This window comes from Callorhinus ursinus, unplaced genomic scaffold (assembly GCF_003265705.2).
Source record: "Callorhinus ursinus isolate GAN/ISIS: 27379988/994484 unplaced genomic scaffold, GSC_fseal_2.0 scaffold4, whole genome shotgun sequence".
Taxonomy (NCBI): domain Eukaryota; kingdom Metazoa; phylum Chordata; class Mammalia; order Carnivora; family Otariidae; genus Callorhinus; species Callorhinus ursinus.
Window position 1 is genome coordinate 62,090 of NW_027397066.1, and position 25,631 is coordinate 87,720.

At 52.4% G+C, this 25,631-nt stretch overlaps 1 protein-coding gene across 2 annotated transcripts in view; it reads left to right on the top strand.

Annotated features, from left to right (window-relative positions):
* Positions 1-16,432: 16,432 nt before the first annotated feature.
* The window catches only part of PDE6B (phosphodiesterase 6B), a 35,727-nt gene continuing 26,528 nt past the window's right edge, over positions 16,433-25,631 (top strand). For both annotated transcript variants that reach the window (XM_025887147.2, XM_025887146.2), the window contains exons 1-3: positions 16,433-16,900; positions 21,126-21,278; positions 21,591-21,680. In XM_025887147.2, coding sequence (XP_025742932.1) covers positions 16,433-16,900; positions 21,126-21,278; positions 21,591-21,680 — 711 coding nt within the window. The remainder of the gene's footprint in view (positions 16,901-21,125; positions 21,279-21,590; positions 21,681-25,631) is intronic.

The window sequence follows — 25,631 nt, forward strand, 5'->3', positions numbered from 1 at the left end:
CCTCTTGTGCCCCTAGGTCTGAACTTCCCCGAAGACCAGGTTCCACTCCCACCGGCCTGCCAGCGGCCTGGAAGGCTGAGGAAGTTAGCTTGGGGTGCAGGGAGGGAGGGGAAGAGGGGAGCCGGGTGCTGTCGGGGTATGAGGGAGAGCTTGAGTGCAGGAGAAGGGCAGGGGGCCAGTCTGCAATCAGGGGAGGGAGGAGGACGCAGGAAGGGAGAGCCCAGGTGGGGAGGAGGTTTGGGTGAGAGGGAGGGGAGATGGGAGCCCAGGGAAGAGGTGAGCCTGGGTGCTGGGCGGGGGGCGGGGATGGGTGCGGGAGTCTGGGTGCCAGGGAAAGGAGAGAGAAGGAGATCAGGTGCTGGGACCCTCCAGCGCAGCCTGGGAATCGCCGGCTCGTGTGCGTGAGGGTGGTGGGTAGAGGTGCTGCCCAGCTGGAGGTGAAGCCTCAGGCAGAACCTCGGATGAATCTCATTTGGACTTTAGTCTAAAAAGCCCTTCTCCGGGATCATGCAGGAATTTTCCTCAGGCTCGGGTACGTGTGAGTTAATTCATCAGAAGGCGGTTCACGGCCTGAGGGCAACGGTGGGGGGTTGGGGGGGCGGTCAAGCGCCTCTTTCTGACCACGGGAACTCAAGGTGGGTGAAGAAAGGCGTGGGCCTGTGTGGGGCGAGGGAGATGACCTTCTCCCCCCCCCCCCCCCCCCCCCCCCCCCCCCCCCCTCTCTGGGCCCTCCATCCTCTTCCTGAAAGGAGCCCTGGGATGGGAAGTCTCTGGAAGGCCCTCTGAGGTCCCACCAGACCGAGTGGCTGGGCCTGCGCCGGCCGTTCCTTCCCCACCATCTCTGCTGCTGCCGCAGCAAGGCCTGGGGAGCCCATGACTCACTCTGCCGGCTAACCGCAGCGTTAAATAACTTTGCGTTGCATCCTGGAGAGGCAGGCCTGGCTGCAGCTAGGAAAAGAGCTGGGGAGAGGCAGCGTGCTTTGGAACACACCTCCGTTCCTGCCGCCTGCTTAGCCAGTTCTGGCCTACGGAGACACCCCCTGAGCTCACAGCTTCATGCCCCTTCCTGGGCAGAGTGCATGTCCACTGGTGCCCGGTAAGTACGGGCACAAGCCCCCAGAGGTTCCTTGTGTCTGGAGAAAGCCGCACCCACATTCGCAAGGCAGCCGGCGCGCAGGAGCCCCTCGCCCACATTTCACGGAAACCATCTGCCCAGTAAATGTAATATGAAGGCCCTTCATGCGGCTCTCTGGACATTTGCGTGGGATTGACTCGAACTGCCATAGCTGTGAGGAGAAGGAGCAGGTTTCACTGTATTTTTAGCAGGGAGTGCAGATTTTAGAACATCAGCTGAACCTCCCCGTTCTGTCCTGCTCCGCATGCAGGATGACTTGCCAGAAAAGTGGGAATAGTGAGCCTTCTTTCACATTTATGGTGTATAGGTTTTAAAAGGACAGTGTGTAAATCAGCTTGTATAATAATCGTGGCACCCACGCGCGTGAGCGGAGTTGCCATGAGCTTACTTCCAATGATTATTCCGGTTTCCAGGGAGACGAGGTTTGCAGCCACCTCCGTGGAGAAGGATGGAGCAGTCTCTCCATTCCCCATGCGTGCTGCTGCAGCCAGATTGATTAGGCTTTGGGGGCGGAAGTGAACTGACGTTGTCTCTTCCTCTGCCCGCCCAGATCCTGGGAAGGAGGCCCCAAGTCCTCGCGGCAGGGGGGGGCGGTACTGGGCTGGAAGGGGGCTGTGTGGTAGCTACTATGAAGGTCAGAGGCTTGGGATTTTTTTTGAGGTCTGGCCTCCTCTCTCCTTCGGTGCCCCCCACCCCCATCAACCCTTGGCTAGACCCTTCCATCCCCCTGACAACCTCTCTGTTCCTTAAACTCATCGTGCTTCTTCCTGCTATGGGGCCTTTGCATATGCTGTTCCCTCTTTCTGCTGTATGTTTCCCTTGCCACATCCTCACCTGGCTTCTGCCTTCTCATTTCTTACATCTTAGCTTCACCTCACTAACTTTTGTTGGGTGTCTGCTGTCCTCCAAACACTGTAGAGTGCTTTGCAAGGGTTTTCTTATTTAATCCTTGCAACAAACCCTGAGTCAGGTGGCCCTGTTATTCTCACAGAGGCTTTCCATGAATAGGGCAGTTACTTGTGGAGTCAGGGTTCAAACCCAGGCTCTATGCACAGCCTCCCTACCCCTTCACCTCCCTCTGCCCCACTAACCTCCCTCCCTGCTTCCCCTCCTTCCTGTGTCCCCCAATTCCCTGCCCCCCCAGCCCCTGGCAGAGGGGCCCCCATAACAGGTAGGAACTCTTGGTGGTCTAAAGGTCTGTCTTTCCCATCAGGTTAGTTGCTCAATGCAGGCAGGGTCCATGCCCAACTTGTCCCGCTGCTCCTCGCCATCAGGATTCAGTCCTGACATGGCTGTGTGGATTCAGTGAATGAGTGAGCTGTGGTCAGCCACTAACCTGGGTCACTCTCTCTCCTGTGACAGAATCTAAATATCTGTTTGGCTCTGCTCACTGGGAGAACAGGCCAAGCCAGCAGACAGAAGAGGCATCCACCTCTGTGTTGAGGTAAGGGAAGGCTCTCTAGGAGGGAGCCACGAGGGAGGTGGGAGCAGGCAGCAGGAGGAAAGGCAAAGACCTGAGGAGAGAGCTTGGAACTCCTGGACCTCCAGAAAAGTTGGGGGCAGAGAGCAGGTGACCTGTCATGAAGGTTCTTGAGCCGTGCCAGTTTGGAATTCATCTTGAGGATGACGAGACCCTAGAAGGGTAGGTACATGCTGTGGTGCGTGTTTTGGGGGAACAGTGCCCAGGGTTCAGCCTGAGACTGGGTTGAGGAGATGCATGTGGGGTTGGTGGGAGCATTTGGGGCACAGGTGGAAGAGTCCTACCCCATCATGGTGCTCATTGCAAGCACTGTAATCTCCCCTATTTGCTGCCTGGCACTCAGCAGATAGTCACCTGTTTTCCCCTCTGTCTGCAGGAAGGAGGGGCAGCAGTCTGTGGTCCCTGTTATTGTTTTTTTAAGACTTTATTTTTATTTGAGAGAAGGAGCATGAGCAAGGGGAGGGGCAGAGGGAGGGGCAGTGGGAGAGGGAGAAGCCGACTCCCCCCTGAGCAGAACCCTGGGATAATGACCTGAGCTGAAGGCAGACACTTAACCCACTGAGCCACCCAGGTGCCCCTGTGGTCCCTGTTATACAGAGCTTCCTTTTAGGGTGACCCTATAACCATCCTTCTCTCGTGGGAAGGGCCTCTCTGCACCTGAAGTGATTTCTGACACCTATAACCAGGGATATGAATTGGAATGACCCACGCACATTTTGAAAGCTGATTCTGTTGCTTTCTTGTGGAACCCTTTCCCCCAACCCCTGCCAGACTCAACTGTGAAGCCCCTTCCCTCCCAGCCGCACAGCAAAGCCAGAGGGGCCCCCTGGGAGGGAGTAGCTGTGGTCCACAGTGGGGTGATTTGGGGTGCTCAGAGATCAGGCAGGGGACCCACTCTGAAAAGAAGCAACACCTCAGGGAGCGATGACTTCAGACAGGTTGTTGGGGAAGGAGGAGTGATTTCAAACATCAGATAGCCCACCAGGTGCACACACTTCCGCAAGGACCAGCATCACACCTCCAAGCAGGATGCATCACTACCTGAGTCTAAAAACAGGGAGCCAGAGCCCAGAGATGGTGGCTGGAACCATCATGTGTTTTTTTATTTTTTTTTTCTGACTACAACAGTAATCATGCTCCAAATGAAGAATATTTTCCCTATCAGCTTTAAATTTCATTTTAATATTTACATGTTTATTAGCATTGGAAATCCAGTCTCCTTGAGAGTTGACTTCAGTTAATTTGGCTGATTCTAATTATTTTTTTCTAATTTATCATTTAACTTTTCAGTATTTTTATCCTTTATCTTTTTAACTGGCTAAAAAGTCAAATTTTTCTTTTATTATTAATTCTCAGTCCCCTTTTTCAAGAAACAATCAATACCGCTCTTCACTTACGGATGTTGTGTGTGCATTTATGTGCCAACTCTGCATAGGTATGATTAATCTAAAGAACTCCCTCTCATGAAACCAGAGCCAGTGAGTTCTGCGAGACACAAGAATGCACCTTAATTATTATGTTAAATGCTTGTATTTTGTGAAATATAATAGATCCACAGAAAAAATCCATAAAATACACATGTAACAGCTTAATGACTTATAAATGAGCATCTAGATACTTGCCACCAAGTCAAGGAGCAATATTGCAGGACTTGAGCGCATAGCAGGCCCCTCCCCAGTTGCTGCCCTCCCTCCCAGAAAGGTTCTGCCAACTTCATTTGAAACCACTTCCTTGTGTTTATTTATACTTTTATCACCTAGGCATGTACTCCTAAACATTTTAGTTTGGCTCTGTGTGTTTTTTGAACTTCATAAAAGTGGAATTATAGAACATGGTTGCTCTATGTCTGCTTCCTTTCATCCAACTTGATATCTGTAAAATGTATCCCTGTTGATTGATGTGTCTGTAGCTCTTTCACTTTCATTGCTGGATACTAAGCCATTATAAGAATATGCCACAATGTATTTATCCATTTTACTGATGACTTGATTTGTTTATAGTTTAAACAAATAAAGCTGTTGTGAACTTTCTTATATGTGTGTACCAATGTGCTTTGGCGTGCATTTTGTTGGATCATGAGGAATATATCTGTTCAGATTTTTGTGCCCTTTTTTACTGAGACACAATTTATGTGCAATTAGCAATCACTAATTTTTAAGTACAACTGCTGAATGTAGACAACGTACACAGTGGTGTAAGTCATCACCACAGTCGTGATACAGGGCTATCCCAGCTACGCACACAGTGCCTCCCGTCAGTCTGCCTCTCCTCACCCCAGCTCCCACGCACCTCATGCACCTGCTCATCTGTTTTCTGGCTGTGGCTTTAGTATAAAATTTCATATACCTAGAATCATAAAAAATATATATTTTTTATGCCTGGCTTCTTGCATTTGGCATAATGCTTTGTTTTTATCCATTCATTCATATTGCTGAGCCTAATTCCACCAAAATTTGTTTATCCATTCACACATAGTTGGATACACCTATTCTTTTGTTGAAGATTTTTGGGTCTGTGTTAATTGGGGTATTATTTATAGTTTTCATTCTTGTGATGTTTTTGTCTTGTTTTAGTATCAGAGTGATGCTGACTTCATAAAATGAATTGGGAAATGCTCCCTCATTTCCTCTTTGCTGTAAAGGTTTGTATAAAATTGGTATTATTTCTTCATTAAGAAATACTTCAGAAAACACTTCCTTAAGTGTTTGGCAGAATTCACTTGTGAACCCATCTGGGGTTAAAGTTTTCTTTCTGTGATGATTTTACCTATAAATTCAAATACATTCAAAAAATTTAAAAAATAGTTTTAGGAATATTCAGGTTAAAACATTTTTAATGAATGCTAATAGTTTGTGTCTTTCAAGGAATTTGTCCATTACATTTATGCGTTTAGATTTGTTGGCATAAAGTTGTCCCAATGTAAGTGGTTAACTTATAAATTGGTTTTTCTTTTTCGGTCTGTTAATATGGCAAATGACATTCCTTGAGTTTCAATATTAAACCAACCTTGCATTCCTGATATAAATCCCATTTGGTCATTGCAAGTAGCATCTGTTGCCTGTTATCAGGAGAAGTACAAATACTTCTGCCCTCTACATCTTGGTGTTAGAGCCACCAAAAAAACCACAACACTGTCAAGCACTGAAGGGAGCAAGCTTCCTCACACTAGAAGTCACAGACCCAAGATCAGCTTTAGTGGTGAGTGTTGGTCCCCCGTGGCCAGTGGGTCCCTCCCAGTGGCTGGTGCATGGCCATTAACCTACATGCACCCCTCTTGGGCTGTAGCAGAAAACTCCAGCCCTCACTGCATGGACAGGTAGAGCAGTGGGCTTGGTCAGGTGCCACATGGTGTACACACTTAAGCAGAACAAAGGAGCACACACTGAATCTGAAAAGTAAGATATTCCCACACAAGGTGATAAGCCCAGACAGGCTGTGAGGTTTTGTTTTGTTTTGTTCTGTTCTGTTCTGTTTACCTCTGGTTTAGTGTATTAAAATAACAATGCGTGAATCAAATCTCTTAGTTTGAACTTGAATTTATAAAAGAAAATTTCAATAAAGCTGAGAGAATAAAATGTTGAAAAATTTTTATTCCTTAGTCTCTGTAGGATCTGTAGTGAAATTCCTTCTTTCATTCCTGATATTGATAAGTTGTGTGATTTTTCTTGATCAACTTGACTAGAAGTTTATTGATATTTTTGATCATTTCACAAAACGTGGTCAGTTTCATTATTTTTGTTTGTTTTCTATTTCATTGATTTCTGCTCTTTTATTAGTACCTTTTTTCCTCCTTACTTTGGCTTTAGTTTGCTCTTCTTTTTCTAGTTCTGATTTGAGACCTTTTTTCTTTCCTTATATAATCATTTAATGCCATAAATTTTCCTTTAAACATTGCTTAGTAGCTTAAAATAACAAGTGAATTGAACTTGAATTCCTAAAAGAAATTTTCACTTTTTCTTTATACTCCCCCACAACTTTTTGAAGGTGCTACCTGACGGAAGATACTAAACGGGAGTACTCAAACTTGCAGACAAGAACTGGGAGGACAGACGGATGGTGGATGGATAGATGGATGGGGGGTGGGGGAGGGATGCAGGATGGATGGATAAAGTAAGATACAAGAGAGGCCTTGCATGGACCGATGATGATAATGGCTCATGAACCAGGGAACAGGATTAACTCAATTCTGCATCTGTGGTTTAAAAAAAAGTTAACTTCTTGCATCATGCTGAGGTAGTAAACAGTCTTAGATGAGCATGGCTTACAACAACCAAAGTACCCTCACTCACATCACATGGTTGCTGGACAGCTATGCTATGTCCTCTTCATTATGGGACCCCACATGGGGAAACAACCCTTTTGGGGATGTGGTGTTTTTATGGAAATGGGATAAAAGGCAATGGTGAACCTACATTATGGCTATTTAGAAGTAACTATCTCGCTTCCTCCCACATTAACCAAAGCCACAGGTCAGTTGCTTGAGGTCAACTGCAGGGATGGAGGGGTGGATCTCAATCCTGTTACTAGAGTATTGGCCACTGCTTTACAACCCCAGCTGGGCAATAGTGTTTTCTCCCAACTCTGGGTCCTGAAGCCACTTTACTTGCAGCTACAGTTTCTTCAGAGCAGACTGATCCTTTGAGCCAGACTCTTCTATCATGGGGCTTTTCAGTCTCCCTCTTGGTCCTTGGCTCTATGATCATTACTTGAGTTTTTCTGTCTCAGTCCACTGTAATCACACATCTCCTCTGAACTGAGGACCCTGTCCCTTACTCCTTGCTTTCTAATGCATTCCATCTGTCTCTTCAGTCTCCCTTCCTGTGGTGAGTCCCACTCTGAGATTCCAGGCTTGGGACATGCCAATCTTCTTGGCTGGCTGAGAAACAGGATGAAGAGGGAAACCAAACCTACAGTAAACTCCAGTCCCCATTGGTGCCAACAGTGCTTCGCCCAAAGCAGGTGCCATTGGATGTTTATAGGACCCGATTTTTGTTCAGACATCCATCCCCTTCCAAGTAGCCCAGGTAGCTCAGGGACAATGACCCTCCTGTTCGTTTGCAACCTCCTTGGGAGCTTCCCAGGTGAAATCTGAAATAGGTCTCCAGACCTCAAGGGCAGGAAGAGACAGAAGAAAGAGGCAGTCTACTTCAGGTTGGCAAATGGCAGGTTTAAGAAGCAGGGAAATTTACCCATGAGTCTTGTCCTGGGTGGCCACAAGACAAGGAGATCTTCACATCTGCCTTCCGGAATCTTAAACGTTTACATAATGGTCCTAAGGATGTTCAGTCACATATACCATCCAGATGATCTCAACACATTACTTCGTCAGGTTTGTTCTTTGGAACAGCTTCTGGGAGTGGGGAGGTCAAGCAGAATGAACGTTCCAAGGACAGAGGAGGGAATGAAGAGCCTCCAATTACCCAGGTCCAACTCACAGGTCGACCAGCTGTCAAGTCCTCTCAATGTCCTCCTCCAACACCTCCACCAGCTCTAGGGTTGGGCTATGATTAACCTAAGCCAGGAGGTAGCAAACATTTTCTGTCAAGGGCCAGATGGTAAATATTTTAGGCTTTAAGACCATATGGTCGGGGCACCTGGGTGGCTCAGTTGGTTGAGTGACTGCCTTCGGCTCGGGTCATGATCCTGGAGTCCCGGGATCGAGTCCCGCATCAGGCTCCCTGCTCAGCAGGGAGTCTGCTTCTCCCTCTGACCCTCCCCCCTCTCATGCTTTCTCTCTCTCTCATTCTCTCTCTCTTTAAAAAACAGGAAAAAAAAAAGACCATATGGTCCCTGTTGCATGGGCTCAACTGCAAACAGCCCATTGTGTGGAGTCCACTGTGGGCCACCTCTCCCTAGAGGCCATGCCCCTCAGGGGTCCCTCCCCTCTCCACTGTGGGCTCTGCTGGACTCTGTGACTTCTTGGGGGCCCAAGATAAGCCAGTCAGCCCTGACTGCCCCTGCCACAAGCTGGGGACCCCTGGTCAATGCTGAGGGGTGCAGAGCTGGCAGGAAGAGAGAAGCCAGCCCTTGAGCTATAGGATCCACACTGTACTGCTGCAGGGACCCCAGGTCACCCAACCTCCTAAACTTGAGTTGTGTAAGATGACACATTTCCTTCCTGTTTAAGGCAGTTCAGGCTGGTCTCTGCTACTGTCCTGGCTGCTCTGAGCAGGACCTCACAGCAGCATTGAGCACCCAGGTGGCTGGGCCCCAGCTTACCACTGCCCACTCACCCCAGGACACTTCCAGCTTCATCTCTGAGGCTGCCCCACGTAGCATTCACATCCTGTATGTGTGGTGCTGGCAATGGTCTCTAGGTGGGAAAACCTCATTTCAGTGCTTGGAGGCAGGATGGAGCTGGGAGGCTGCCATGTGGAAGCTGAGCAGAAGTTCATGGGACAGAGCAGAAAGGGCGATAATGCACATCTAAGGTCTGGGCTGGCTCAGCCCCAGCTGCTGTCCTCAGGGGCAAGCATTGCCTTGGGGGTGTCTGGTGCAGCTGCCCACTGGGGAGACTGTGGTCTCAGAGGGCCAAGTTCCACTTGGCAGGGTCTGGTTATCAGAGCTGGCTTTGTAGGGTACAACAGCTGATCTTTTAGTAAATGCAGTGGTGAATTTGATGAGTCACCTGGGCTGGGCCACCGGGTACCTAGATATTTGGCTAAACATGATTTCTGGGTGGGTCTGTGAGTGTTTCCAGATGAGATCAGCATTCGAATCGGTGGACTCAGTAAAGCAGCCTCATCCAACCCTTTGAGGGTGAGCCTAGAACAAACAGTGGACAAAGGGAGAATTCCTTCTGCTGGACTGCTGAGCTGGGGCAGATACATACACCATTGCTTTCCTGGCTCTCCAACTTGTGGACAGCAGAGTGTGGGACTTCTCAGCCTCCATAACTACCCAAGCCAATTCCTTGACATAAATCTCCCTCTTTCTCCCTCTCTATACCCTATTGGTTCTGTTTCTCCCAGGGTCCCTGACTAGTACAATAACTGAACTGTGATGCACAGACAAATGTCTTACAACCTTTCCTCTGCAGTTATGGAAAAGCTGCTCAAATGGCTGGAACAACAAACTGCAGGGGGTGGGCTGGTTCCAACTCTGTCCCTACAAGTTCTTGGGCGTTTCTGTCCTCTGGTCTTGGCTCCACCTCAGACTTGTCTTCCCCAAGACAGCTGCAACTGGGGTAGGTCCAGAAGAAGGAAAGAGCCGTGACTGCTCAATCTGGGCAAGGGGCTTCGCCCTCTGCCCCCGTAGCAGTTGTCAGGAAGCATTCAGTGTGGCTCAGCTCTGGTCCCCAACCAGTCTGGACAGAAGGCTGAGGCTGGCTTAGACAGGCAAACTGTGGCCCATGGGCCAAACCTGCCCCTCCCCACCTTGTGAGTCACCTAGGGCTGTCCTAACCAAATACACAAAGTGGGGGCTTACAACAACAGAAATGTATTGTCTCTCAGTTCTGATCCCAGACCAGAAGTCCAAGACCAAGAGCAGGTTCCCTCTGGGGGCTGTGAGGGGAATCCGCTCCAGACCTCTCTCCAGCCTCTGGTGGTGCTGGCAATCCCTGGGGTCCCTTGGCTTTTAGCCCAGTCCTCCAATCTCTGCCTCCGTCCTCAGATGGCCTTTTCTTATAAAGACACCAGCGGTTGGATTTAGGGCCCACGCCAATCCAGTGTGCCCTCATTTTAAATTGGTTACCTCTACAAAGACCTTATTTCCAGATAAGATCACATTCACAAATTCCAAGTTATAAAACAAAAGGCACAAGTTAATTCACCACAGCCCTCTCTGTTATAGTTTTGAAAAGAAAAGACATCAAACCCCAGTGGCACTGAGAAGGTGCCTGCTTCTGCTTCCGTGCTCCCTGGGCACCCACCCCATGGAGGTGGGGTGCTACCTGGTTAGCAGTCACAGCTACTGGCCCCTCTTTTGATTGCATGAAGTGAAACCATTAAAGTTCTGTACGCTTTAGAGATCCCATCTCTTCTGCTCTCTTCTCCTGGATGTGTGTTTGGGACAAATGTGGGCTGCCCTGGCTCTGGCCACCTGGTCAGCATACAAGGCCACTCCTCCTGAGGGCGCCATCAGCAACAAAGGTTCCACTCCTCCATCCACTCTCCCACCTGTTCCAGAACTGGGCAGAGAAGAGGGCATCGTTTATTTTCCCTCAAAACCCAAACAGAAATACCCTAAATGTCCATGAAGAGGAAATTGAATAAGCTATGGAAATAGAGTAGAATAGAATACTGTGAAGCCACCAAAAATTTTGATGGGCGGGTTGTGAAATGTCCTGCATCCTGTGGTTTCATTACAGAATGGTTCACATCAATGTGCGTGTGAAGAGGAGGCAGTCTGGAGAGATCTGACACCATCAGTACGCATGTAGCTCTTGGGATGGACACAGCATTAGTGAGTGAGGTCTGCACCTCCTCCCATGGACACTTTACCTCTTCATGGCAGGTGGAGGCGTGATCTTTCTCTGCATCTCTAGCTCTCCGACAATACGTGTTTTCCCATGTGACTTCTACGTGTTCTATTCCAATGGAAGAGCTGCATCCTGTTTGGTGGTGACATGCTGGCCCTGGAATTGTCTTAGTGTCCCAGGTCCTTGCCTCTGGTCCACCTCAGCCACTTCCGACTGCCCACCTGGCCCACCTGGTGCTGACCAGTCTCTTGCCCAGGGAGGGCACCTTCCCCCTCATGGTGGGCTTCTCCTGCCATTTCTGACTGTGGATGAAATGCCACTCGATGGGGCAGGGCATCTGGGCTTCTGAATGGCTGACAAGGAGGTGGGAATACCCTGCGGATGTGGAGAGCTCATTTTATGTGGGCAAACTGGCCAGGGGGAAGCGGGACGCTGAAGGAGTAGAGAAAAATCCCCCTCCGTTCTCCTCTGTGGCTGTTCTGAGGTGTGGTTTCTCTGCGCCAGCCTGAGGGGCAACCAGAGGTCCTTGTGAGCCGAGGCTCAGGGTGCTAGCATGGCTTTGCTCCAACCCTCCCCAACTCACTTTCTGCCCACCCCCACTGCTGCCTGGGATCGAATCTCCCTTATGAAGTATTTGCACTTAAGCCATGCCCCAGGCTCTGTTTTCTAGAGAATCCAGGAGTATAAGTTACATTTGAGGCATGAAAAAAATGCCCCAAAACTAGTGGCTGAAACAATTTCATTTGCTCCTGGTTCTGTGGGCCACTTGTCATCTGGGTTGGGCTCAGCTGGGCAGTTTTTCTGCCAGTCTTTGCCTGAGGTCACATCGAAGCCATGGTCAATTGGCAGCTGGACTAAGATGACCTCTCTTGTAAGTCAGGCAGCGGGGTCCAGCCCTTCGCTTGTTGGACTAGGGGAGACCTCAGCCGCTGCTGTAGCTCCTGCTCTTCCCCTCCCCGACCTGCTGCCCCTGGGCATGGGCTTACCAGGGACAACCAGTCACAAACCCCTCAAATTGCCCTTGGAAGCACCCCAGATCCTGCTGGGATGGAGCCAGGGAGGCCCGGACCATCAGAAGGATGTGTGTTCTGCCTCCTGCCCCCACGTCTGCCCTTTATGCTCCAGGTGGCAGTCCCTAGGACCACAAGGAGCTGGCCCTCCCCCCGACAGTCCTAGCAGAGGCATGTGGTCCTGGGGTTTGCAGTTCCCCACCCCATGACAGGGGTTCAGGCACATCAAACCTGAGTCTGCCCTACCAGAAGATAATCACAAAATGAGTGAGAAAGTGCTGATCCCTCCTGGACGCCATTCCCCAAACACCTAGCTCAGGTCTTGGGTTTCTCTTCTTGGTCCAACATTATTCCTTACCCAAGATTTGCCATACCTGCCCCCCACCCCCACCGACCCACCCAGGTCAGCACAGAGCCCAGACAGGTGGCTGCATCAGCCCCTCATCCCACTACCCCTTACTCTGCATTCCTCCTTCCATACCCCCTCCACTTAGGTCTCTGTCCTCTCCCACACCCTCCAGGCCCCCCTCCCCTCTCCCTGGTCATGCAGGGATGGGGTCCTCAATGGGCTGTTGTCAGGAGGACCTCACAGTGTGTTGGTGCCCATGCCACATACTTTATATCACCATTTCTCACCCCCCCAAAAAAAAACCCCACAGCAAGATCTTGTTGGCCAGAAGCCAAGTCGGGGCCTGGAGAAGCTGAGAGATTTCCCTGAGGTCAGGTAGCTGGTGGGAGCAGAGGATGGAGCCAGGGTTGTGGGTACATGCCCACCCTCAGCCCGCAATTTGCCCCAGGCCCCATCCTGCGGTCAGAATCTGAGGCATCTCCCCACTGACCCCACCCTTTTTCCCATTGGTGACATGGCCAGTTAGCACCTCCCCTATCATCCCTCTGGCAAGACTCACCTTATGGAAGTACAAGGCCTGATGGATGTGTCAGTTCTGTGCCCTGGAAATGGAAGGAGATCCCTGAGTGTGAACAATGATTTTTCTCATCCCTGCCGTTCCTCTTGACTGGTTAATTTTAATTTCAGGCATAATGCTGCTTGTGAGATTGCATCCTCTCCACAGTTTGGGATAAGATACTGGAGTTCTCTTCATGTAATAGCTATTTAAGACATATTTCTTGTTATAAATGGCTCCCAGGGTGTACTTGCTAATTTTGAAATCCCACATTATGATGAGGTAAAATTAATAGGAACATAGCAAAGGAGAAATCCCATTTCTCCTCAAACATCTCCCACATTCATTTGTGGAGAGGCTACCTGTTGTATCTGATGGGCCTTTGCACACAGGTGCACATCAGAGGTGTATCCACAGGCCCACCTCACGGGTGCGCCTCTCAGGTGTTCCTCAGGAGTGTCTTTCATGCACATTCATCACGAGAGCATCTCAAAGGTGTACTCATAGGTGTACCTCAGGCACACATCACGGGCATACCTCACAAGTACACCTCACAGGTGTACCCCAAAAGTGTATTTCACGGGTTTATCTCACAGGTGTAACCCTAACTGCATCAAGGATCCACCCCTTGAGGGCTGCTCAGGGGCCCCAGGCAGCATCAGTGGGTGTGTCAGGAAATGAGATGGGGGGTCAGGGGCCGATCCAGCCAATGTGTGGTTCCTCAGTTATCCTGGGGCCCCACAGGAGAGGTGACTGGGGTATTTACACACGACCCCATGAGTCACAGGTCAAGGACTCCTCCAGGGACATTAACTCCTGATGCCTCAGGGCTCCCCCACCTGCAAACACTGCAGGCTCAGGGGCAAGGAAACCGACAGGTACAGTGACACAGGAACCACAGTGTAGGTCTGGTGGGCACACTGTGTAAAGGCGAGGGGTGGGGGGACACCCCAGGTGTCTGGCTATGGCACGACAGCGCCCCGAACTCCTCCACCAGCAACCTCCTCTGCTCCGCACCCACGCTGCAAGGAGCCCCCTCCGCCCCACCGACCCTGAGCACATTGTGCCTCTGAGCCCATGGCCATGTCGCTCCCACAGCTGTGACCCAGCCCTACGGCTACCAGACATAGGTGCCTCCCTCCCCGGCGGGCCTCCCCTGCCCCAGGGCCTGCCCCACCCAGTGCTTCATAGGCAGGTGAGCTTCCCACCTCTGCCCCATGCCCTCAGCCTTGCAGGGAAGGAGTCATCTGGCAGGAGTCAGGGAGCAGAAGCAGGGAGGGTGGTTGCAGCCGAGTGTGCCTCGGGGTGGAGTGAGCCAAGGATTCGGGAAGTGTCCCCCCAAAGACCCTGCTGCCCTGGACCGCTCAGCCAGATGGCTGCCTCATTGTCATGTCCCTCACATCAGGCATAATTTGGGCTGCAGCTCTGAGCGTCTGAAGACAATACGCTGGAAGGCTCTGGAAGCTGTCTGGGGACTGAATTCAGAGCAAGGTGACCCCCAACCCTGGCCCCAAATCTTTAAGCACCACAGCACCCCACCCACAGCACCTGCCTCCCTCTTCTCCCCCAGTCCCCAGGCAGAATTCCCTATTTTTAGGAAAAGTGGGTTGCTCAGAGCAGATCCCTGAAAGGAGTCTGCTGTGTGACTAAGCAGAGACAAGAGTGTCAGAGCCCAAGGGCCTGTGCCCGGCGCTCGGCCAGCCGGGCCCATTATGGCCACAGCACAGCTGTGAGGCACCAGCCCAGAGCCCACAGGGAAAGACCCCCAGAACCAAGGCTTGTGCTGAGAAAACGTGTCTAGGCACAAGAAGTTCCCTGGCCCCGCGATCACACATGTGCGCACACTCACACGTGGGTGCATATATGCACACTCATACATGCACGAACACACATCTTTATCAGCTGAATGCAGTAAAATTCAGAACTACACACGACCCCTGCAACCTGGTTAAAAGGCAATATGAGGAAACCTTCAGCCTTTCCCTCAGTCAAGGCCCCTGGTTTGTGATGCCTGGTCCTTGGCTTGGAGGGGCCTGAAGTCGTTCCAGCTATACTGTTCTTCTGCCTCTGTGGGTACGGTCATGGCTGCCACTGCCAAAGGTGAGCCCAGAACGCCAGGTGCCCACCTGGTCTCTGCTGAGTGATGTGCACAGCTGGAGTATATGGAGTGATGTGCACACCATGGATGTAACTCTTACCCCTAGCCCTCCAGCAGTCCGTGGGCATGCACACGCATGCAACACATGCACTTGTACACTCAGCCCACATGCACACACATGCACACATGTATATGCACGTGCAGCATGCACACACATGATTGTGCATGCGCACGCATGCACTTGTACACTCGGCCCACGTGCACACACATGCACACATGTATATGCACGTGCAGCATGCACACACATGATCGTGCACGCACACACAAGTGCACACAGTCTCTTGAGAGAAGTGAAGGGCACTCCAGCAGCCGGAGAGTCAGACAGACATGGGCACGTCCTCCAGTTTTAATCCAAAGTTTTTGTCACACCATGGCCCATAGAGAAGCTAGCGTCTGTATAACACCCAGGCAGGTGGTTAAGGAGAGAGGTGCCCAGCTGCTGTCTAGGAAGCCAGCCTGTTTGAAGCACATATGCTCAGGAACAATCTTGTCTATACAACATGGCAGTGCCCACAATGTGGTTGTGGATTCTGTGTGAGGAGAGGGTCTAGCAGTATGAATAAAAGTGCCCAATAAGTAGGGATTGGGCCAAGGAAAAAGATGTGTGGTGGTGATTCACTAAGACAACCTCTAACTAAGGGTGCTAGCTCTTAACAGAGAAGCTCTGTTGTGCACTCAGGTGACCTATTGTTGCGTGCAAACCCCTCCCCTGCGAGGCCACCTCCTCACCATCAAAGAGAAGGGAAAGTCTATGCAAACCCCCCATCTTGTGGTCCCACTTCCACAATGAATGCTGGGCCACCTTCCTCCCCTCTTGTTGCTTCCCTCCATGAAGGTGGAGCCATGGAGCTACACTTGCTGACCTCGGCACTGTACAGGGGTCCCCCTCCCTGCCTAGGGCTGGGCAGCATCTCCACGAGGCAGTCCCCTACCTCCCCAGCACACTGGAGCCGAGGTCTGAGTGCCAGGAGATGTGGGGCTGCAATCCCCCAGGCAGAAAGGGTCACAGTGTCTGTGGGGTTACCTGCCCTGGGGGATTAGGTGTAAGGACCTGCTCCACTGGCTGCCCAGGACCCCCGCCACAGGCAGAAGCCCCTGAGCTGTGACCCAGCTGCCACCATTCCAGGGGGTCTGATTTTCCCAGGGGCAGGGGTGGAAAGTCCAAGATCTAAGCCAAGGGGGGCAGGCATGGGTGAGTCAGCTTGTGCCCTCCCAGGACTCGGTAATCGTCACTAAGAAAGGCTTTGCTGATGACAGTGTTTGCTGGGAGTCTGTGTGTGCTTGGGGACGGGCCGCGTCTCCCGGACAGGCAGTGGGACACCATGAGCCTCAGTGAGGAACAGGTGCAGCAGTTCCTCGACCAGAACCCCGGCTTCTCAGACGAGTACTTTGGGAAGAAGCTGAGCCCCGAGAATGTGGCTGGCGCCTGCGAGGATGGGCAGCTAGCATCCTGCACCAGCTTCCGCGAGCTGTGCCAGGTGGAGGAGAGTGCAGCCTTGTTCGAGCTGGTGCAGGACATGCAGGAGAACGTGAACATGGAGCGGGTGGTCTTCAAGATCCTGCGACGCCTCTGCACCATCCTGCATGCTGACCGCTGCAGCCTCTTCATGTACCGCCAGCGCAATGGTGTGGCTGAGCTAGCCACGCGCCTCTTCAGTGTGCAGCCGGGCAGTGTCTTGGAGGACTGCCTGGTGCCCCCCGACTCTGAGATCGTCTTTCCGCTGGACATTGGGGTTGTGGGCCATGTGGCTCAGACCAAGAAGATGGTGAACATCAAAGACGTGACAGAGGTGGGCTCTGGGCCACAACCGGCAGGGTCGGTGAGGAGTCCCTACAGGTCCCATGGAATGGGTCAGCCTGCAGGACCTGTGGGGACCTCTGCTCTCAGGAAGGCAGCCTGGGGCAGGGGGGCAAGTGGGGTGGGCTGGGCCAGAGATTGTGGAAAGAAGGAAGCCAGACTTGCGGCAGCTGGGAGGGTGGTCTGGGCAGACCCTGCTGCCCCCTTGACCCACAGGTCCCTGGATGGAGGAGTGGGGAGGAAGGGGTCAGAGCAGGGGCTAGTCCAAAGACTCAGAAAGGAAGAGCCAGTGCGCCCCAGAGCCCAAAACTCACAGCCCCATAGGAGATCATGCTGCTTCCTGGCACAGGCAAGTTTGCGGATTTGGGAGAAGCAACAGGGAGACCAGGGCTGGTCCAGGCTGGGCAGTGAGGATAGACAGCAGTGCATGGAGCTGAGATTTGGCCCGGGAATGGGTGTGGAGCTAGTGCACTAGGAGTTCAGGAATCCTGGGGTGGAGACCAGGGTGGATGGGGCTAGGGGGGTGGAGGTGCCTGTTGGATGCAGTGTGTGGGGGGGTGGACAGAGGCCCCCAAGGTGAGCATGAGGGTGAGGGGTTCCAAGAAGAAGGAGCAGGGAGAGGCTGCTGGGGGCGAACAAGAGCCACCGGCTTCTCCCCTCCTCTCCCGTCCCCACCTCTGAGACGGGGAAGCAGGACCTGGATCAGCCTCTTCCACTGTCTGTGAAGGAATCCAGAGGGGACTGCCACTGGGATGGGCTTCTCCCAAAACAGCCACTGGACCCTAGTCCCTGGAGACAAAGAGACACGTGCACATCCCCCCAGGCCCTCTGGGGCCAGGGAAGGAAGTGGTTGCAATCCTCTTAAATTTATCTGCTCTAGACAACCCTGGGTCCAGCGACCTGAATATAGTAATCTCTGGGATTAGCTTCATCTTCACTCCATTTTAAGAAATAGGTCACCCCATGCATCAGAATATCAGGAGCCTGAACTACCCGGAACAGAAGGGGATCCGGCGGCAGGGAGAGGTGCAGGGATATGCACTGAGGGGTTCTTGCTGCCCCTTCTCTTCCTGTGTCTAGCCCCCTCCGTTCTCCGAGTCTGGGCTGGACCTCTCAGCCTCCAGGGCTCTGTCCTCTGGCTCCCGCAACCCAAGCCTGTGCTGTGTGAGGGTCTGGTCCAGGTGGCATGGCTGTTCTAGGCCCTGTGCCCTTCCCTTCCCTGAGGCCTTGGCTTCTCGAGACCCTTCTACCTCCATCAGGACAACCCACTCTGATTTCTCCCCAGTGGGCAAAGGGCACATGTTGGCCTCAAGCCTCAGGGCTGTGCTGAGTCTTGTTGATCTCAGATGCAGTGGAACTGACAGCAGAGTCAAAATCAGCCAAAAAAACAAGTTTCCATTAAGTGCATCGCGAAGACCTAAGCATTGCAAGTGCCATGTTGTCTTCAGAGGGGAGACTGAGGCAGAGAGCCTTGCTCCATCTGAGACTCCAGCACCTTCCCCGCTCTATGAGAAAAGCATGGGAGGCTGTTTTGGGAGAGCGGTGTGTGCCTGGGGGACAGGGACCCCTCACGGGCAGCAAGGAGGAAGACACCGTGGGCCTGCAACATCACCCCACCACCACTTTGCAGCTCTTAAGACCCCCGAGGGCCCATGGCAAGGCAGCTAGGCAGAAGCCACTGGAAGGCCGTGGAGGAGACATGGCTCAGCCATGGCCACCGAGCGGCTGAGCAGGACCAGACTCAGGTCCTGGCTCTGTAGTGGAGTCTGACCCCACTCCAAAGAGCTGTGGGCCCAGAAACAGCCCATCATGAGCGTCCTGCATGTTGCCAAGGCGTCCAGACCCCAGCTGTTGTAGGGTCAAAGGAGGCTGAATTGGCATTAGGGACACAGCTTTGTGGGGAAGCTCTGGGAGCCAGGCCAGCTCAGAAGAGGGAGGAGGGCAGCATTACCAGGCTGGCCCTGCAGAGCAAAGATGGGCCAGGAGGCGGGTGGGTGCTGTGGGTGACAATGATGAGGGTCTAGGCAGTAGAGGCAGGGTGGGGGCAATTTCGAGCAGTCACAGGACCCCTAGACCTACTGAGGCTGAGGGGGGAGGGGGGTGCCAAGGTGACAGCAGGGTCCTTTCCATGGGGTGGTGGGTGGGTTCCAACCCCTGGAATGGGGAGCACGAGAGCGTGGATGTTTGGGAGTGAAGCTTAGGATGCAATGGGCCTGGGGTTGCTCCTACTCTTACACTGTGGTTACAGGGCTTCCGGGAGCCTGAGCGTCGTCCGCTGCCCTCAAGGTGGCTGGGGCTCTGAGCGAGGCTCTGGGACTGCAGGGTCTGATTCAGTAGAGAAGCCAGGTGGGAGCCTTGATATGGAGACAGTGGAGTAGAAGAGGCAGGCGGGGGGACGTGAACAGGCACAGGCTATAAGGGTGTGGAGTGCAGGTGACCCCAGCCCTTGGGTGACTCTGTTCCGAGAGCACAGCTCCTGGCCAGAGCCTGCTCTTGACCTGAGGCTCCCTTCAGCTTGCACCTAGTGTGTGGGAGACACACTGAGAGGCTAGAGCCACGGGCCACGGGGTGAGGGCCCCAGTGTGGCAGGAGCAAGCAGGGGTGTCTGGTATGGCGTGGGGCACCTGGGAGCAGGGCGCACTGTGCAGGACCCCAGGTGGGAGCAGGGGAGTGCGGCTGAAGGGCAGTAAGGAAGTCTGGGGCAGAGCCGAAGGCCTGCCCGGAGATGGGGCTGTGTGGCGGCAGAACCCCAGAGCAGCAAGCACTGGGAAGGTGACCAGAGAGAGCACAGACATGGAATGTGGAGACGTGGAAACAGCCCTGAGCTCATGCCTGTGCTCAGCCCTGGGGTGAGGCGGCGCTCCTGCCGCCTCCAGGGATCCCGTATTGATTTCCCTTTGACGCCAGGTGCCCTGTGGCAGCAGGGGACAGCCGCATCCCCATAATCAGGCCGGAGAGGCAGGGGACAGGTTGGCACCAGACACGTGGCACCTCTCCACGAGAACACGGACTGCTCTCGTCCCCAGCAGTCTTCCTCCGACCTCCCGCTGGCCTGCACTGCCCAGGCAAGGGGAGGCTGGACAGTGGCCACAGCACCCTTGGGCTGCAAGGAGGCCGAGCCACAGAGAGGCACAGGAAGTCACGTGGGGTGAGCCACGCCTCTGCCTGCCACAGGACCGGCAGTCCTTGAGTAAACCCCAAAGAGCTCCTTTGACAACAGATAATAATAACAAAATGTAGGGAGAATTTACAGGGATTTCCTCGTTCAACCCAAGGTGACCAGTGAGGAGAGGGGCACAGGGCCACCCCAATCTCCCCGGAGATCACACCGCGGCAGGTCCAGGCCCCGGCAGTCCAACTCTGAGCTGTCCTCTGCAAAGGGTCACTTTGGCCTCGTGTAAATAAACGTCAGCACTCAGGAAGTAGGAGGCTGGACCTGGGGTCATATCCACCCTGAACGGCAGAGTCTTAGCCACTTGGAGCGGCCTCGTCCTGGCAACACTCCATACCTGGGCCAAGACAAAGCTCAGCTGCCCTGTTCCCTGTAGAGACAGAACTTACGGGCCCCTCAACCAGCCCCCAGCCAAGGAGAGGCCCCAGGGAGCGACTCTAAGACCAGCAGGACCTGCCCTCGGGGCCACAAGTGGACTAATGCCTTATCGTACGGGCAACGGGCCCCATGGAGCAGACACTGGCTGGAGCATGGCCCCAGGAGACCCACAGAGGACCCTCCACCCTGACTCACACTCACCCTTTATTCAGCTGACAGACTTTTGGGGAGGAGCATGTGGGGGCTGTCCCGAGGGCAAGTGAAGGCAGGGGAGGGCAGCCTGAGCTAGGAGGGACTTATGGACAGGCAGGTGGGCGACTCCAGAGGTACGCAAGAAGCTGGTTTGGCCAGATGACAGCAGGTGTGGGAGGGCCCAGGCTTGCCACGGTCCAGGCCCTGTGAGGACCCAGCAGAGTCTGCGATCGAGGGCTGGGTTTAGTGGCTCCGAGTGGGGGGACAGAGGCTGGAGACACAAGGACAGACCATGGGCCATGTGCTCTTATGCTTCCCGGGCTCCTGATGTCCGGGGCAGGGCCACCTGGGGCTCAGCACTGGCCTGGGCGGTGGCCTCCGTGGAGCTTAGCCCTGCCCCCACTGGGTCAGGGGGAGACAGGGCTCCAGGTCTACAGACTGACGGCCTCTCTTTTCTCTCCTCTTTGCTGCCCAGTGTCCCCACTTCAGCTCCTTTGCTGATGAGCTGACGGACTACGTGACAAAGAACATTCTGGCCACACCCATCATGAACGGCAAAGATGTCGTGGCTGTCATCATGGCCGTGAACAAGCTCAACGGCCCATGTTTCACAAGTGAAGACGAAGATGTGAGTGTTGGGGGGCCTTCTGGGCGTGCACGCCTCTGTACGTGGGCCACCTCTGCCCCCCGGTCTATCCTGCACCTGGCGGGCGGTGCGTGCTCTCTTGAGGTCTATGTGTATACCTCTCCTCTGCTTAGTTCCATGAGCTCATCCCTGTGTCTCTTGCACACCTGTGTGTCTTCACGTGTATAGGCCTGTGTGTGCTGACATCGGTGCTGGGCCCTGTTCCAGGCAGCTGCATGCCTTCCACCCTTGCACACCCGAGCACCTTCTGAAAACCGGGGTTTCTAACTACTGTTGCTATAATTCCTATTTCAGGTTTTCTTGAAGTACCTGAATTTTGGCACATTAAACCTGAAGATCTACCACTTGAGCTACCTTCACAACTGTGAGACCCGCCGCGGCCAGGTACCTGTCCCACCCCAGCCTCCCCGCCCTCCGAGACGTCCGAGCGTGTCCAGGCCCCTGTGCCGGTCTCTCTGGACAAAGACAAAGCTCGGCCTGGGCAGGTTTAGAGCCAGCAGCTGCTGGGGTTCCTGTGCTTTTCGTGGCTGTGGTGTGATGTTGTGAGGGTGCCCGCTGCAGGGACGCAGCATCAGGAAGCCATCGTGCAGCTGGGACCCCATGAGGGGTTGGGTCTCTCACCCACATCTCGTCTGCCCACCCTGACTCCCCCCCAGCCCAGGTGGGTGTGAGCACCTGCAAATGCCACAGGCACCACCCCGCCTTCAAAGCGTCATCAAACTCTCTTCGGGAGGAGCTGGGGTGAATGATGAATGGACAATGGGGACAGAGTTTCTGCCACTGGGTGGCTGAGTCCCCTGGTATGTCCGGCCCCTAGCTGCACAGGATAACCATTGCTTACAGGGCTGGCATCTGCTTCCCCCCTCACCTCCCCGCTCAGCGAGGAGGGTGTGGGCCTGATGGGAGTAAGGTGGGGCCTTGTGTTTCGGGAATGGTACAGAGCTGACGGGCACCTGAGGTAGGTGCCCTCTGTGTCCTCCTGCCTCAGTCTCCGGCCCGCTGGAGGGGACTAGAAGACAGTGAGCGGGCCCTGGGAGAGGGCAGAAAGTCCCTCTGGGCCCGGGGCCGGGAGAGCTGTATAAGATGTGGCCTTTGGGCTAAGCCTTAGAAGATGCGGCATGTGACATAGTCACTCCCCGCCCTCCCCGCTTTCTGTTCCGTCTGCAAATGCTGTGTACATCCTGGTCACCTGCTGTAAACTTGCTTAAAACGATGAGAGGTTCCTCTGCTCATCTCAGCATCTAGAAAGGCTATTTCGGTGCCCCCTCCTGACCCATGGGCTACAGAAGGAGCAGCTGGAGCAGGGGGTCTGGGATCCCCTGAGGTTATCTTTTGACCACAGGCCAGCCCCACTGGCTGGGGAAGAAACAAAAAAGCCTCTGAGAGAGATACCTCCCACAGGCCATGGCTGTGTGGCGGGGCAGGGGAGGGCCCCTGGGGGAGGGCAGGAGGGTACCCTGGGCAGAGGGAAGAACATGGCTTGAGGCCTTGGACGAAGTGATGGCACAGTGGGGGTTGGTCAGACAGGGCTCAGGGCCAACTGGGGACCAGTGAAGGGCTGTGAGGCCAGCCTGACACATGAGACTGGCTTCTAGAAAGGCCTCTAGGTGCACTGTCCTGTTTGGGGGGCGATCACTGTGGGCCCCACACTGCAGGAATAGAGTTCTCCACTGGAGATGTCTCCTTTCACACTTTATCAGTTTATATTATCATTTGTTACATCCATCTGGAGTCATGGGTGTTCAGGTTATAACCCTGGTCAACTTGATTGATTTTGTCGTTCAGTCTCTTCTGACTGTAGCCACTGGGAGCCCCTCAGTGGGCTCCCCTGCCGTTTGACATAACCCATCAACTCAACACTCTGGGTGTTTTCTGGGTGTTGGGTTCGCAGATGGGTAAGTTTGCTGGTTTACGGCGGGGGGTGGGGGCAGGTTGCACATTCCGTGCCTTCTGGCACAACCAGACGCTCCAGACTCATTTGTGTATTTCCTGTCTGGCCCTGGAATCAGAAGTCCCTCAAGGATCTCCGCTGCTTTAATTGGGGAACGGTCCTAGAAACAGCCATCTGGGCACTGGGTGTGCTCTCGGCCACTGGGGTGTCAGAGCAAGGGAATGCCGGCGCACCTGCTAGCCTGCGCGTGTGCACCTGCTAGCCTGCGCATGTGCACCTGCTAGCCTGCGCATGTGCACACACATCTGCAAATAGCTCTACGTGTACACGAATCCGTGTTAAGTTAAACTTGAGTTCCAGCTGGTGTCTCCACATGGATCATTCTGGCTTCCCGCGCTTTGCTGGGATGCGAGTTTCCACTACAACAGTGAGATACCTGGCTCCCATCATCCACCACTCATCTACTTAACTGTTCAATTCCAGTGTATGTGCACAGCAAGAACAGAATTGTTAACCCGTTCCCCATGGGAAGGCAGTGTTTACGAGCAGCTTCTTTTGTCTTTAGTCTTACAGACTGCTCATTTCCCAAAATACTTCAATCAGCACCTTTCCTCCGCCTCCTTCCGTGAGGTGGTTTCAAGTGTTACAGTTTGATTCTCTTGTCAGAGTCTGCATTCTTTCGTGGAATCCCCCAACTCGCTAAATGACTGTTTTATTGGCACACATTAAGGTTCATCGTTTGTGCTATAAATTTCCATAAGCCCAACAAATGTATCACAACAGGTAACACTACTACAGTATCATACAGAATAATTTCCCTGCCCTAAAAATCCCCTGTGCCCCAGCTGTTCATCCCTCCCTCCCCACCTCCACCAAACGGCTGGCAACCACTGATCTTTTTGCTGTCTCCACAGTTTTCCCTTTTCCAGAATGTCATAGAGTTAGAACCATGCAGTGTGTAACTTTTTCAGATTGGCTTCTTTCCCTTAGTAAAATGCATTTAAGATGCCTCCATTCCTTTTTACGGCTTGATAGCTCAATTCTTTTTAGTGCTGAATAATATTCCATTGTCTGGGTGGACCACATTCACCTATGAAAGGACATCTTGATTGCTTCCAGTTTGGGGCACTTATGAATAAAATTGCTAGAAACATTTGTGTGCAGGTTTGTGTATATGTATAAGTTTTCAGTTCAGTTGAGTATATACCAAGGAGTGCAATTGCTGGATAATATGGTATAATTGTGTTTAACTTTCTGAGAAACTGCCAAAAAGCAACTGTGTCATTTTGCCTTCCCATCAACAATGAATGAGAATTCCTATGGCTCTGCATCCTCAACAGTTTTTGTCACTGACTTGGATTTTATTCATTCTAATAGATGTATCTCATTTTTGTTTTAATTTACAATTCCCTAATGACAAATACTATTGAGCATCTTTTCATATACCTATCTGCCATCCATATATCTTATTCTTTGGTAAGGTGTCTGTTCACATCTTTGCCCATTTTTAAATTAGTTTTCTGTTTTCTTATTGTTTTAAGTTTTTGTAAATTTTGGATACAAGTCCTTTATCAGATGTGTGTTTTGCAAATATTCTCTCCAAGGGTATAGCTCGTTTCCTCATTCTCTTAACAGTGTATTTGGAAAAACGGAAGTTTTAAATTTTATTTTATTTTATTTGAAGATTTTATTTATTTATTTGACAAAGGGAGAGAGAGCCAGAGAGGGAACACAAGCAGGGGGAGTGGGAGAAGGAGAAGCAGGCTCCCCACTGAGCAGGGAGCCCGATGCGGGACTTGATCCCAGGACCCTGGGATCATGACCTGAGCCGAAGGCAGACGCTTAACCGACTGAGTGACCCAGGCGCCCCAGAAGTTTTAAATTTTAATAAAGTCCAACTTATTAATTTTTCCTTCATGAAGTGTAGTTAGGTGTTATATCTTAAAACTCATTACTATGTCCATCAATATGTGGATGAATGGATAAAGTCACGGATTATTATTCAGCCATAAAAAAGAATGAAATCTTGCCACTTGCAACAGCATGGTTGGAGCTAGAGAGTATAATGCTAAACAAAATCAGTCAGAGAAATACAAATACCATATGATCTCACTCATGTGGAATTTAAGAAAGAAAATAAACAAGCAAAGGGGAAAAACCAAGAAACAGACTCTTAACTATAGAGAAAAAAGTGACAGTTCCCAAGGTGGGGGGTAGGTGAAATAGGTGATGGGGACTAAGGAGGGCGCTTGTCTTGATGAGCTTCGGTGTTGTTTGGAAGTGTTGAATCACTGTATTGTACACCTGAAACTAATACAGCACTGTGTGTTCACTAACTGGAATTAAAATAACAACTTTTTTTTAAAAAACCTCCTCACCAAACTCAGGGTCACCATATTTTCTTCTATGTCATCTTCTAAGAGTTTTATAGTTTTGTGTTTTAT